Here is a 12,852-nt window from a genome sequence, read left to right on the forward strand (position 1 = left end):
GTGGTGAATATGCCGATGATGATGATGAAGAAGAAGATGATGATGATGAAGAAGAAGAAGATGATGATGATTGAGACGATGATGATGGCGATGATGACAACGATGAAGACGAAGTTAATGGTATATATAATGAAGAAGATGATGATGGTATGTAAGATGATGACGATGGTGAGGTTGCCGGCTTCTGTGATAGAGAAGATAAGTATAATGATGACGACGACGATGATGACGTCAACAAAGCTGATGATTGCAAAGATGCTGATGACGATTTTGATGAAGAATACGGTGATGATAACGATGAAGATGGTGAAGATGAAGTTGAAACTCTCAACTTTCCACTACCACCACCACCACTAGCAGTAGTAGTAGTAGCGGCAGCAGCAGCAGCAGTTGGACAGCAGTTTTTACACTCAACGACAAACAGCCATGGATCCATCTTTGATCTCAGGAGCTCTTTAAAGTAGGAGAGAGGTAGTGTGAACGTCTTCATGGTCGTCTCACCGTCCGGTATGAATTGGTGAGTGGCCAACTCCTCTCTGTTCTTTGGACTGATTGAAAAATATTCATTCGTGTTGTTGTTGTTTGATGATGACAATGATGATGACGTTGTTGTTGTTGTTGTTGTTGTTGTTGTTGATCTCGACTTTCTATTGGCTGTTGTTGGCGCTAAAATCTTTTTCCGTCTTTCTCTCAGCGCTCTTTTGCTGAATCCATAAATTTCAAAAAATATTTTCCCAAACTTTTTCTTCCACTTCGTCTGCTGCTGCTGCTTCTTCTTAAGCAGGCTGGCGTTTTTAATGTTGTACGTGACACGGATTTCAACACTCGTCAGTGTGAAGTTGGCCGGGATCTTCGGGACGGCAACTTTCACCGGGATCTTCTTCTTTTTCTCCTTCTGCTTGGCCGTACCTGTGTAGGTGGGTGTGAGTGTTTTGTGCTTTCAATCCTCAACACCAACACCAGTTGTAGTATTAAAAATGAAAACATCCTTCTATTTTCGTTTTAAAACATACGTTGCAATTATGAAGTTAAAATAATATAACTTTTAATGAAAATTACATAGATATTCTACAATGCTCGCCATACATTTTAAATGGGCACAAAGAGAAATATTATTAATAATAGTGTTAGTAATAGTGATAGTATAGAAGTAGTAATAGTAGTAGTAGAAAAAGTAGTAGTAGTAGAAGTAGTAGTAGTAGTAGTAGCAGTAAAATACTTGTCCTAAAAAATGTTTAAACGTTCAAATGTAAACTGAGATTTTTGTCTATAGTCTGAAGTAAACAAATACACGTAACATAATTAATTTTAATTGGGCTTTCTTCTTTAAATAGTTGTAGACAGATGAATGGTTGGTTTAATTTTTCAGTCTTGTAGGTTGAATGTTTTTTATTCATTTATTGATTTTTTCATTCTCTCGTTCGTTTATTTGTCCATCCATTCGTAATATTAGTAACGGTAGTAGTCATCCATTCTTCTTATTGGTTCGTTCATATGTAATTCATCCAATCATTCATTCATTCACTCATTCACTTATCCATTTATCAATCAATCCATTCATGCATGCATGCATCCATGCATCCATCCATCCATCCAATTTTAAGAGTGTTAATAGCAATTTAAATTATTTTAAAAAATTCAGCGTAACAGTATACAAGTGCAAAAAATTTTCTTTTCATAATCCAAACAATATTAAATTTCGCCAAAAAACTGTAACATGAAACTGTTAGACAAATATACATACAAACATACAAACACACACACATACTAACCCTAACCTACAGTTGACATACAACTGAACAAAAATACAAACAAACACACATACATACATGAATGAATACGTAAAACATACATGTATGAACTCGTGAACAGTAAAAACGTATGATTGAACGAACGGATTGATAGTCGGATGGATAGTTGGATAGATGGATGAATGAATGAATGGATGAAAAGATGGATGGAGGAATCGATAGATGAACAGTTAAGTCAATATATAGGCTGATATCAAATTGCCAAAAAATTTTTTGGAAAAACTGGGAGAAAGAGAGAGAGAGTGAGAGAGAAGAAAAATAAAAAGAGAAAGACTAAAAATAAGCGAAAGAAAGAAAAGAAACCACAAAATTGAAAAAAACTATTTAAAAAAACTAAGTCATTCAATGAATAAAAAACAAGGAAAAAACTGATTAAATGTTGAAAAATGGTCAAACTAACAACAACTTACAACGACGATGATGAAGAAGATGACGATAATGATGAAGAGGATGACTATGATGATGATATGGTTGTCTACAATTTCGTTTCATACAATACCATCTTTATTAATTTTATATTTTTCCTTTATTTTTGATTTTTCTATTTTTTTTAGGTTTTTTTTCAGTTAAAAAGTGTTTTCTAACTAAGATGCAAAAGTAGCAATGCAATTTTTTAAACGCTTTCCTTGGTGTTTTAAAAATTCTAATTATTGTTGATGTCATTGTTTTTTTTGTCTATGTTGTTGATGTTGTTATTGTTGCTGATGTAGTTGTCGTTGTAGTTGTTGTTGTTCTGTAGTAGTTGTAGTTTTTATTTTTTTCTTTGACGCGTAAAAATAATTTTTTTTCTCAGTAAATGTTTTTTCTAATTGTTTTTTCGCTTTCCAAGAAGCCAACATTTTCTTTCAGAGTTTACTTTTTTTTAAAGAGTTTTTTGACTCTACAGTTTTGTGTGTAGCTTTTTTTTATTATCAATTTAACATAAATAAACACACACACACACACACATGCACGCACACGCACTCACGCATACGCAGAGGCGTCATTTGGGGGGAGGCAGGGTTGAGGCAATTTTAAAACTTTAAAAATTTTGAAATTTTAAAACTTTAAAAATGTAAAATTTATTACAATGTTGCACTGACGAGACTAGGTAGTCGAAATAGTACTATATGCATACATGTAGATAATGACATCTTCTGTAGATAGGAATTTTGTTAATAACATTAACAAGTTAAGCTTGGTAGATCAGAGAATTATTCGAAGAATCGAGAAACTATCATATAGATTGAGTACTGTAAGAAACGCAGTGATCTTTATTAATATATATATATATATATATATATATATATATATATATATATATATATATATATATGTTACATGCTAAGTCATAGACCACATAAGTTCGCCCCCCCCAACCAAAATCTGAAATGATGCCCCTGCTCATACGCATACACATACAAACACACGTATTTATATGCAAACAAACAAAACAAGGTAGAAACCAACAAACATACAAACAAACATGCATACAGACAGGTGCATACATACAAACGTGTTGTATGTATACAAACACACAAAGCCTCACGTAAGTACTTAGAAACTGCACAAAAATCATCCACCTTATTTATTAAGTTGAACTGTTTAAGAAATTTAAGATAACAAAAGTAGTTTCTTGTTCCTAGCTTTTACTTTCCTTCTCTCCATTATTTCCCTTTCTCTCTCTCTCTCTCCTTCACTTTCTCTTTCTTTGTTCACACTTTTTTATTATAATTTATTCCCTTTATTCTTTTCTTTCATTCCTTTTTCTTATCTATCCTTCAATCTATTTAGTCATTTGTCTAACCTTCGGGCTTGAAGATGAGCGTACAGAGGCTTTACAAACAAACGCATGGTTAAACGTGTTGTTTTCATCGCTATTAAAAATCATACAAACATACAAACATAACATAACATAACATAAAATACAAACACACCTACAATCATACCAACATACCTACAAACATGAAATACAACCATGCCATACATACATAAAACACAAACATACATACCAAAACGCAAACAAAACATGTAACATAAAAAATGAACAAACGTGTAGACATTACGAAACTTAATTTAAATACAAATGTTAGTAATACCGACTGCATAAAACTCATCACCCAACCTCTGATTCACGATTTACGTCGTAATGCGTGCGCTGGCAGTACAAAAATTGATTAAAATGTCTGAAAATCCTTCATTGAATGCTTTGCAAATTCACATTTAATACCCTTTGATCAACTTTATATCAATTTTTTCATAATAATTTCAAAAAAATTTATTTTTCAAATGTTGCTCAAATTTTTGTTGATGTCAATGATGTTATTGATGATGTTATTGAAGAAGTTGTTGTTGTTGTTGTTGTTGTTTTAGTGTCGAAATCAAAACAAAACAGCAACAACAACAAAAACAAAAGCAAAAGTTCACTCACCTCCATTCAAGATCTTCTCATATTTCAAATAAATTATCCTTATCAAGAAATAAATTATTATACACTGGGAGTCTTATCATTTCTTCAATCTCTCTCTTTTTATTTTTTATTCTTTCTTTCTCTCTCTCTCTCTCTCTCTCTCTCTCTCCCTTTTCTGTTTCTTAACGGGCTTTTGATTTACGATTTCATATTCGACCACCACCCACACTACTTTCCTTTTGTTTGCTTCTTTGTTTGTTTGTATTTGTTTATGCTTTTCACTTTCTTCCTCTCTTTTTTACTCTATCTCTTTTACTCTTTCTTTGATGTTTTCTTTCTTTCTTTCTCTCACTTTTTCTTTTTACTTTTTTACTTTCTTTCTCTTTTACTCTTTCTTTCTTTTCCTTACACTTTTTTCTTCCTCTCCCTTCTCCTCCTTTCTTTTTTCTTTCCCTCCCCCGTTCACTCTTTTTTTCATTTTCTCTCTATTTCAATCCTCCCATCCTCTCTTCCTCGATTTCTCCTTCTTAATTCGTTTCCCAAAAAGGTGGGGTCTGTTTGCATTGTCTACAAGCGCGAAAGAAATTAATCAGACGAAAACACAAACAATAATAATAACAACAACAATAAATAATAATAATAATAAATTATTTTTATTACTGTTTTTATAAATTTTTTGTTCGAAATATTCTTTTTTCTTTATTGTGGTTATAATCAGCATAATTTTTTTCTGATGATCTGACGAATGTACGTTTGTATTTATGTATGTATGTATATATGTGTGTATGTTTGTACGTGTTTACTTTTCGTGCATGTTGGTGTTTATAAATATTTACAGCCTCATAATGGGTGTACATCAGCAGCCGATGTTTCTGTTGTCTTGTATGTAGCGACCCTCCTTATGAATAACAACAACAACGACATCATCATCATTTTCATCATCTCTCCTACTGCATTCAACACGTATGAGTCATTATTAAAGCAAAAATTGATAGGATGGTATAAATATATATAATTATTAGTTATATATATAAATTATGATTAATTATATCTGCCTCATATTATTATTAACTTGATAATATTTATGGGAGTTATTAATTTGTCATATGATGTTAGTAAAAAATATTTCATCATGACATCGTTCTTTTCATCATCGTTCTTTTCATCATCATCATCATCATCATCATCATCATCATCATCATCATCATCATCATCATCATTATCATCATCATCATTCTTTTCATTATCATCAGCACAACCAACCGATCATCCTGTCACATAGGGCCACCTCTTCAGTTTGAATGCTATTTTTATCGTTGTCAACAACGTCAGCATTATTTGCACTCTTCTGATTATTCTTATTATTAATGACGTCATCGTCTTTTTTAGAAGCGCCTTCGATTCTGTGTTTAAATTTAGCCTCGAGTTTCTTGAAGAATAGATCTCGCGTTCGGTTGGCGGCGATTTCTGAGGAGATTTCGAAGTGTTGAAGCCACGGCGACTTGGCGATGGTGGGCGTCTCGTCGGGGTTTTCCAGCTGCTGCTGGTGTAGGAAGGTTTCTTGCAGCTCCTTCGTTACGTTCTGTCCTTTCTTTTCGTCGTAGTCGTCGACGCGGTTGACGTTTCTGAAGTTGTCGTGGATGTCGTGGCGCTTGTGGCGCTGTGGTTGTTGTGGCGGCTGTTGCTGCTGCTGATGTTGTTGTTGCTGTTTGTGGTGGTGGTGGTTATTTTGTTGTTGCTGCTGTTTAATTTCTTTCATTTCATCTTCTTCTTTCCGATGTTGAGAACGATCAAACTGACTGTGATGAAGAGGACGGTGGTGGTGCTGGCCACCAATCAGCGATAAATTATTATTATTATTATTGGGATGGGAATAAAGCAAATAATTTGGCTGATGATGACGAATAATAAACTGGCGACGACGATGCTGTGGCTGATGATGATGATGATGAGAGGAGAGATGCTGATGAGGATGAGAGGAGAGATGCTGATGACTTGAGAAAGAGTGATGATGATAATGATGATTAGAGAAGGAAGTTGATGAGTTCTTTGACAATGTTGATGTTTGAGGTAGATTAGCGTGGTTCTTTTCTAAGTGAGAATGTTGAGAAGTTTGATGTTGTTGTTGTTGTTGCTGTTGTTGAATCGACAACTTATTCGTGTTGAGGTTAACGTTGTTGCCATATGCAAAGCAAAAAAAGAGGCAAAAAACTAGCAAAATTGTCACCACCATTGTTGTTGATGATGACGTTGACGAGGTTGTTGTTGTTGTTGTTGTTGCCTTTGCTTTATTTTTCATCATTTTCAATGCAGTTGTTGTTGTTTCAGTGATTCTCTATGTCTTGATGTAGTTGCATTAGTTGATGTTATCAATGTTGTTGTTGATGTTGTTGTTGAATTTTAAGCCAACTAAATATTATAACAACATTTTTTTGATAAACGAATGAAGGAAATATTTTAAAAAACAAAAAACAAACGACTAAATTTCATAACAAAAAACAAATATTATACATTCATAATTCTAATTAATTATTTTTATTTCTGCCATCCATCCATCTATCTATCCATCCATCCATCCGTACATTCCTTCACTTATTTAAAAACTTTCAATCTTATTACATTCGAATTTTAGTTCATAAAGAGTTCTTATATATGAGATGCCTAGAGGAAAAGAGAGAGAGAAAGAGAAAGAGAGAAAGAGAGAAGAGCGATTCTATATTAAAGCTTTTAATGTGCAATGTTTGTTTGATGCAATATGTACCTATGCATGTATGCAAGTATGTATGTTATGTATGTATGTATGTTTGTTTGTTTGTTTGTTTGTTTGTTTGTTTGTTTGTTTGTTTGTTTGTTTGTATGTATGTAGGTATGCATGTAAGTTTGTATGTTTGTATGTATGTTGTTGTGTTATCCATGAATGCCAATACAGGGAAAGCTTATGTTTTAAGCGTGCTTTATGGCTGGGTTCTGATAAAAAATTGTCTGATTCGTGTATGTATATATGCATGTGTGCGTGTATGTATGTTTGTGGGGGTGTGTTTTTGTATGTATGTGTTTTTATGTATTTATGTATATATAATTGTGTATATTTGTATTATCTTGTATACAATAGCGTGTATTTTTTCTACATCGGTTTGAAGTGTTTGAGTGTGTGTGTATTTTTATGTTTGTGTGTATAGATGATTTAGATTTGTTTGTGTGTGCGTATATATGTGTGTTGGTGTGTATGTATGTGTGAAAGTTTGGGCATATATGCGTGCAGGTTCGCTTAAATTTCATCAAATCATTATATCATATCAGCATCATTCGGCGTCAGTTTTCATCATCGCTTGGTTCTAAAGTTTTCAAATTTTTTTCTCAAGGTTTATAATTTGATGGTTGCTTCAAAAAATATACTTCTACCAAAAATATTATTATTATTATTTATTATTATTATTATTATATATTATTATTGTTATTATTACAAAGTGTTTTATTGTTAGGTAGGAGAGGTAGGTTAATAAAGATATAAATAACCATTGTTTTAGAATAAGCCGACAAAAATTATTTTTTAGTTTTTAACAATCTTCATCCTTATCATCACCATTTTATTATTGTTGTTGTTGTGTTTATAATAATAATAATAATTTTTATTATTATTGTTTTTCGTTTTTTTTCTCAAATGTTCTCATCAGAGGAAAAATAAAAAAAGGAACGCGTCTGTGGAATCCAGCACTTAAAAAATTGTCCTAGAGTGCAATCATTCATTCATTCGTTCGTTCCTTCATTCGTTCATTCATTCATTCGTTCGTTCTTTCATTTTTCAATTCTTCAGTCATTTGTTCGTGCGTTCGTTCGTTCGTTCGTAAGTTTGTTTATTTGTTGACTGGCTCACTTGTTTATTCATGAAATTTTTCATCATTCGTCCATTCATTATTTCATTCAATCATTCTTTTATTCATCAATGCATCTGTTCATTCATTCATTCAAACGTTCATTCATCCAGTTTTATCTAGTCATTCTTTCTTTTATTCTCTCTATCTTGTAAAATTTTTTTTTCAAAGGTATAGAAAAATCCACAATTTACTTTTTTTCTAAAAAAAAAACTCTCGTTTCTTTGTATTTTTTACTAAAAAGGAAGTGAGCGATATTTACTGCTCAAAACAAAAAAAAACTTCTCGTTACTTTGTCTTTGTTTTGTTTTTATTTCCTCCCGATGACGCGGAAAAACGTTTAATCCACGATTTATTGCTATCTGTAATTGCAAACGTGCACACACACACACGTACACACACACGTACACACACACGTACACACACACGTACACACACGTACACAGACACACACACAAACACTCATACAAAGATATACACACACACTTTTAACCAGAACCGCAAAAACTTGATACGAAAAAAATTAAACGAAAAATTTTCAAACGAAAAATTTTTGAAAAAAAATATTTTGAACTTTTAAATTTGGGAACGAAAAATCGATACATGGAACTTTATTTAGCACAAGGACATTATGGTTTTTAAAATATGCCTGTGTGTGTCGGTTCGTATGTTTGTATGTATAACCGTCTGCCAAAGAATGTTTAGTTTGCTACTACTACTGCTGCTGTGGCTATTACTACTACCACCACAACCACCACTACTACTACTACTACACCGACAAAACTTCATTATATTTTTATCGGGATTCGTTTAAAAATTCGCTTTGAAGCCATTTCAATCAATAGATAAGGTTAATAATAATAATAGGTATGTATATGTATTTTTATGTTTATGTGTGTGTGTTTAAGTTGAATAATTAAGTTTAATTGGATTAAAATATGAGTTAATTAACTAAAAATACAAACTTCCATAATATTTGTCTATCAATTAATTAAATAACCTTGTTTAATATGGTAGGAAAAATTGTTGAAACTGTTTAATCCATTTTATGCCGAGAGTAAAAGTTTAATAATGAATTGAAACTGTGAATATTTAAGCTTTGTATGTATGTATGTATGTATGTATGTATGTATGTATGTATGTATGTATGTATGTATGTATGTATGTATGTATGTATGTATGTATGTATGTATGTATGTATGTATGTATGTATGTATGTATACTGACTTGTATATATTGATTCGGTAAAATTTAATACACAAGTGAATGCATAGTATTGGCATGTACATGCATTGTTTTATATTTTGTATTCGTATATACAGATTTGTTTGTATGTGTGTTCTAGTATGTGTGAGTATTCTATATGCCGTATGTGTGTTCTAGTATGTGTGTTTATTCTATGTGCCTATTTGCATTTAGTTGTAAAAGTTGTTCAAACCGAAAACAAAAATATGTATAAAATTTAAGTCAGGTTGACTTTGCTTAGTGAATAACTTAAGGCAATTGAATTCGTTATTGAATTTGTCTGTTTGTTTGTTTGTATGTATGTTCGTATGATTGTTTGTATGTATGTATGTTCGTTTGTATGTATGTTTGTATGTATGTAAATTTGTACGCTTGATTAGACGATGATGTTTGTGTAAAAAATTTATCTTTAGTTTTCATTATGAAATAAAATTTTGTGATATATATTTATCCAAAGTGTTGACAGAATCAAGGAATAAAAATGTTTAAGTCGAATATATCAACGAACGAGAAATGCAAAAACACACAAGTACATACATACATATACACACATGCATACGCACACACAAACAAACAAACGAACACACAAAAAACGAACAAACCAACGTACAAACGAACGAACGAACGAACGAACCAACGAACAAATGAAAACCACCAATCCCGTCAGGGCGGGAAGAAAATACAATTAACCAAACTTATAAATCTTTTAAGAAGATTAAGAGAGAGAGAGAGAGAGAGAGAGAGAAGGGGGAGGGTAAGCAAACAAAAAGAGAGAGAAGGAAGAAGAAAGAAGATTCAGAAAAAAAATTGAGAAAGAGAGAAAGAGAAAGACAGCGAAAGAAACATTTGAAAATTGGAAAAATTGCTTAAAACTACATCGTCATACCGCCGATAAAAAATGATCATTTGTGCCATTCTAGTCATTTCTTAGCAAAGCTTTGTTATCATCATTATCAACACCAATCCCAACTTTATTAACATCATCACCATCACCATCGTCCTCATCATCATCATCACCACTAGCACCATCATCTTCATCACCAACATCATCATTCATTTTGTCGTCACAATCAACAATGCATTTACCAACGTGTTCATTCGTTCGGCTATTATCGTCATCATCATATTCATAATTTTTGTTATCATCTTTGTCATCATCATCATCAACACCGTCATCATCATCATTATTATTATTATTATTTGTATTGGTATGTTTCATGTTGAAATCCATGAATCTTGACATCAGGCGCTCGTGCTGAAGCTTCAACTGGTCATAAAACTTTGAATCGAATTCATATTTACTCAAATTATAAAATTTATTATTATTATTGTCATTATTACCGTTATTATTAATGTTATTATTATTATTATTACTGTTGTTGTTGTTGTTGTTGTTGTTTTCCTGCCTCTGTTCGAGTTCAAATTGAATGTTTATATCGCTATCACTCAGGATAACATCAGCATCGCCATTGGCCTGATGGTAAACTTTATTATTATTATTATTATTATTACTGTTATTATTATTATTATTGTTATGATCGTTATTATCAGTAGTAGTAATAGTAATAGAAGTAGTAGGAGTAGTAGTAGTTGAAGTGGCGTCTGAGGCAACAGCAGCAGCAGTAGGAGCAGCTGAAGCATCATTATTAATATTTTCATCATCATTTAATATTTCATTGCCATTACGACTACAATCATCATCATCATCATCATCGTCGTCGTCATTATTACAACAATTGGTCACAACGAAATCGAAGTTATCGTGAATGTCAACGCCACCACCATCCTTGTTTGAGTGCGGCCTGCTTGAAGAAGCTCTCGTGCTGAATTTATTATTATTCCTATAATTTATATCACCATCATCATCATCATTAGTAGTAATATTCTTATTCATATTATTATTATCATCGTTATCAACTTTATCATCATTTTTGTCATTTAATGAACGTTTGAGTTCGCTACTTTCTGAAACCGTCATATTTTTGTCATCACTTTCATCAGCATCATCTTCATCAGCATCATCTTCATCAGCATCATCTTCATCAGCATCATCTTCATCAGTATCAAATTCTTCCTCATCATCCTCTTCTTCATCGCGTACCTCACTGTTACTACTAACCATACTAACATCATTAACATTATCCTTACTGGCATCATTCAAATTATCACTGAAATTATTATTATCAATATCAGAAGTAGTAGACGCAGCGGTAGTAGTAGTAGAAGCAGTTAAAATGGTAGTAGTAGTAGTAGTAGTTGTAGTAGTAGTATTGCCACGAGCAAGTCTCTCTCTTTCTTCATTCTCTCTGTTCTCTCTCTTAATTCTCGCCTCATCTCTCAGAGACCACAGAGCACTCACACTTTTTCTTATCTTCTCTCTCTCCATCTCCTGCCATCTTTCTCTCTCTTTCTTCTCAGCATCTCTCCCCCCTTTGGCCCAGGCTTCGGTGCAAGCCCTCTCTTGCGGGAACACCGGCCGATCGTCGAGGTGTTTCAGATTCGGCAAGTGTACGATTAATGTTTTTCGGTAATTGTCAATTTTTCTGATAACCGGGTTGCCTGTTAGCGTTAGTACGGCCAAGTTTTTCATCCGTTTGAGGATGTGCACAATGTCGGTATCGTCGATTCGATTGTGCGAAAGATCGAGTACCGAAATATTCGGGCAATCGATTAGATGCTCGATATCATCGCTGGTCTCCAAGTAGTTGTTTGTCATCATTAAACTGCTCAACTCTGGCAGACAGCTGAGATTTTCTATCGTGGTGATGCGATTTTGAGATAAATTCAAGTTAGTGAGCTTCGTGCAGTGCTCTAAATTCTCAATCCTGTCGATCAAATTTTGTTGTATGTAGAGGCAGCGAAGTTCCTTTTGATTCTCCAAGCCAGATATTTCTAACAAACCATTGCTCTCCAGAAACAAACATTTCAAACCCGTGTACTCCTCTAAATTCTCGATCTTTGAGTAACCTTTGAAATGTAGGTAGAGGATGTCGTTCAGGTAGGGCGTTTGGTAGAGTTTGTGCTGTTTGCAGAGTTGTTTCAGGGCCTCCTTTGTCATGCGAGGGTACTTGTTCAGTTCCTCCTCCGTCAGTTCACGCCTCGACTGCTTCGGTGGACGAACTTTTTTAATCGGCGTTGTTGTTTCCTGTTGAAATGCGTGTAGGTTGTTGATGTCGTTTTTGGTGTCGTTGTTGGTGTCGTTGATTAGTAGAGGTTGATTGAAGGAACTTTCTTCAGGTATTGTTTCATCATCTTCTACGAGTTCAATCTTAATTTTGCTTGAACAATTGTTGTTGTTAGTTGTTGCAGCAGTTTTTGAATCAGTTGTTGAGTTTTTATCATCATCTTCATCATTTATAACTTCAATTTTGATCGAGTTGTTGTTGTTAGAATCGCCCGCTTTTGAACCAGCAAACTTTCCATCATTGGCAACAGAAAATTCATCACCTACTACGGACTTAACTTTCTGGCAATCATCCTCTCTCGAAGCATCAATCTCCTCGATCAAAACTTTCTTGACCACTCTATTGTCACC

At 33.2% G+C, this 12,852-nt stretch overlaps 2 protein-coding genes across 2 annotated transcripts in view; both read right to left on the bottom strand.

Annotated features, from left to right (window-relative positions):
• Positions 1 to 5,959, bottom strand: part of HELRODRAFT_183286 (hypothetical protein) — a gene marked incomplete at both ends in the record, with an annotated part of 9,627 nt that extends 3,668 nt beyond the window's left edge. The window contains 3 exons of the mRNA XM_009012316.1: positions 423 to 548; positions 741 to 909; positions 5,464 to 5,959. Of these exons, the coding sequence (XP_009010564.1) occupies positions 423 to 548; positions 741 to 909; positions 5,464 to 5,959 (791 nt within the window). The remainder of the gene's footprint in view (positions 1 to 422; positions 549 to 740; positions 910 to 5,463) is intronic.
• Positions 5,960 to 11,628: 5,669 nt separating this feature from the next.
• Positions 11,629 to 12,381, bottom strand: HELRODRAFT_143549 (hypothetical protein; the record flags this gene model as incomplete). The annotated part of the gene is made up of 1 exon (XM_009012317.1): positions 11,629 to 12,381. A coding segment is annotated over one exon (753 nt), but the record flags the coding sequence as incomplete, so codon positions are not given.
• Between the last annotated feature and the right edge of the window lie 471 nt (positions 12,382 to 12,852).

The sequence above is a fragment of the Helobdella robusta genome (genome assembly GCF_000326865.2).
Source record: "Helobdella robusta unplaced genomic scaffold HELROscaffold_103, whole genome shotgun sequence".
In the NCBI taxonomy this organism is placed as follows: Eukaryota; Metazoa; Annelida; class Clitellata; order Rhynchobdellida; family Glossiphoniidae; genus Helobdella; species Helobdella robusta.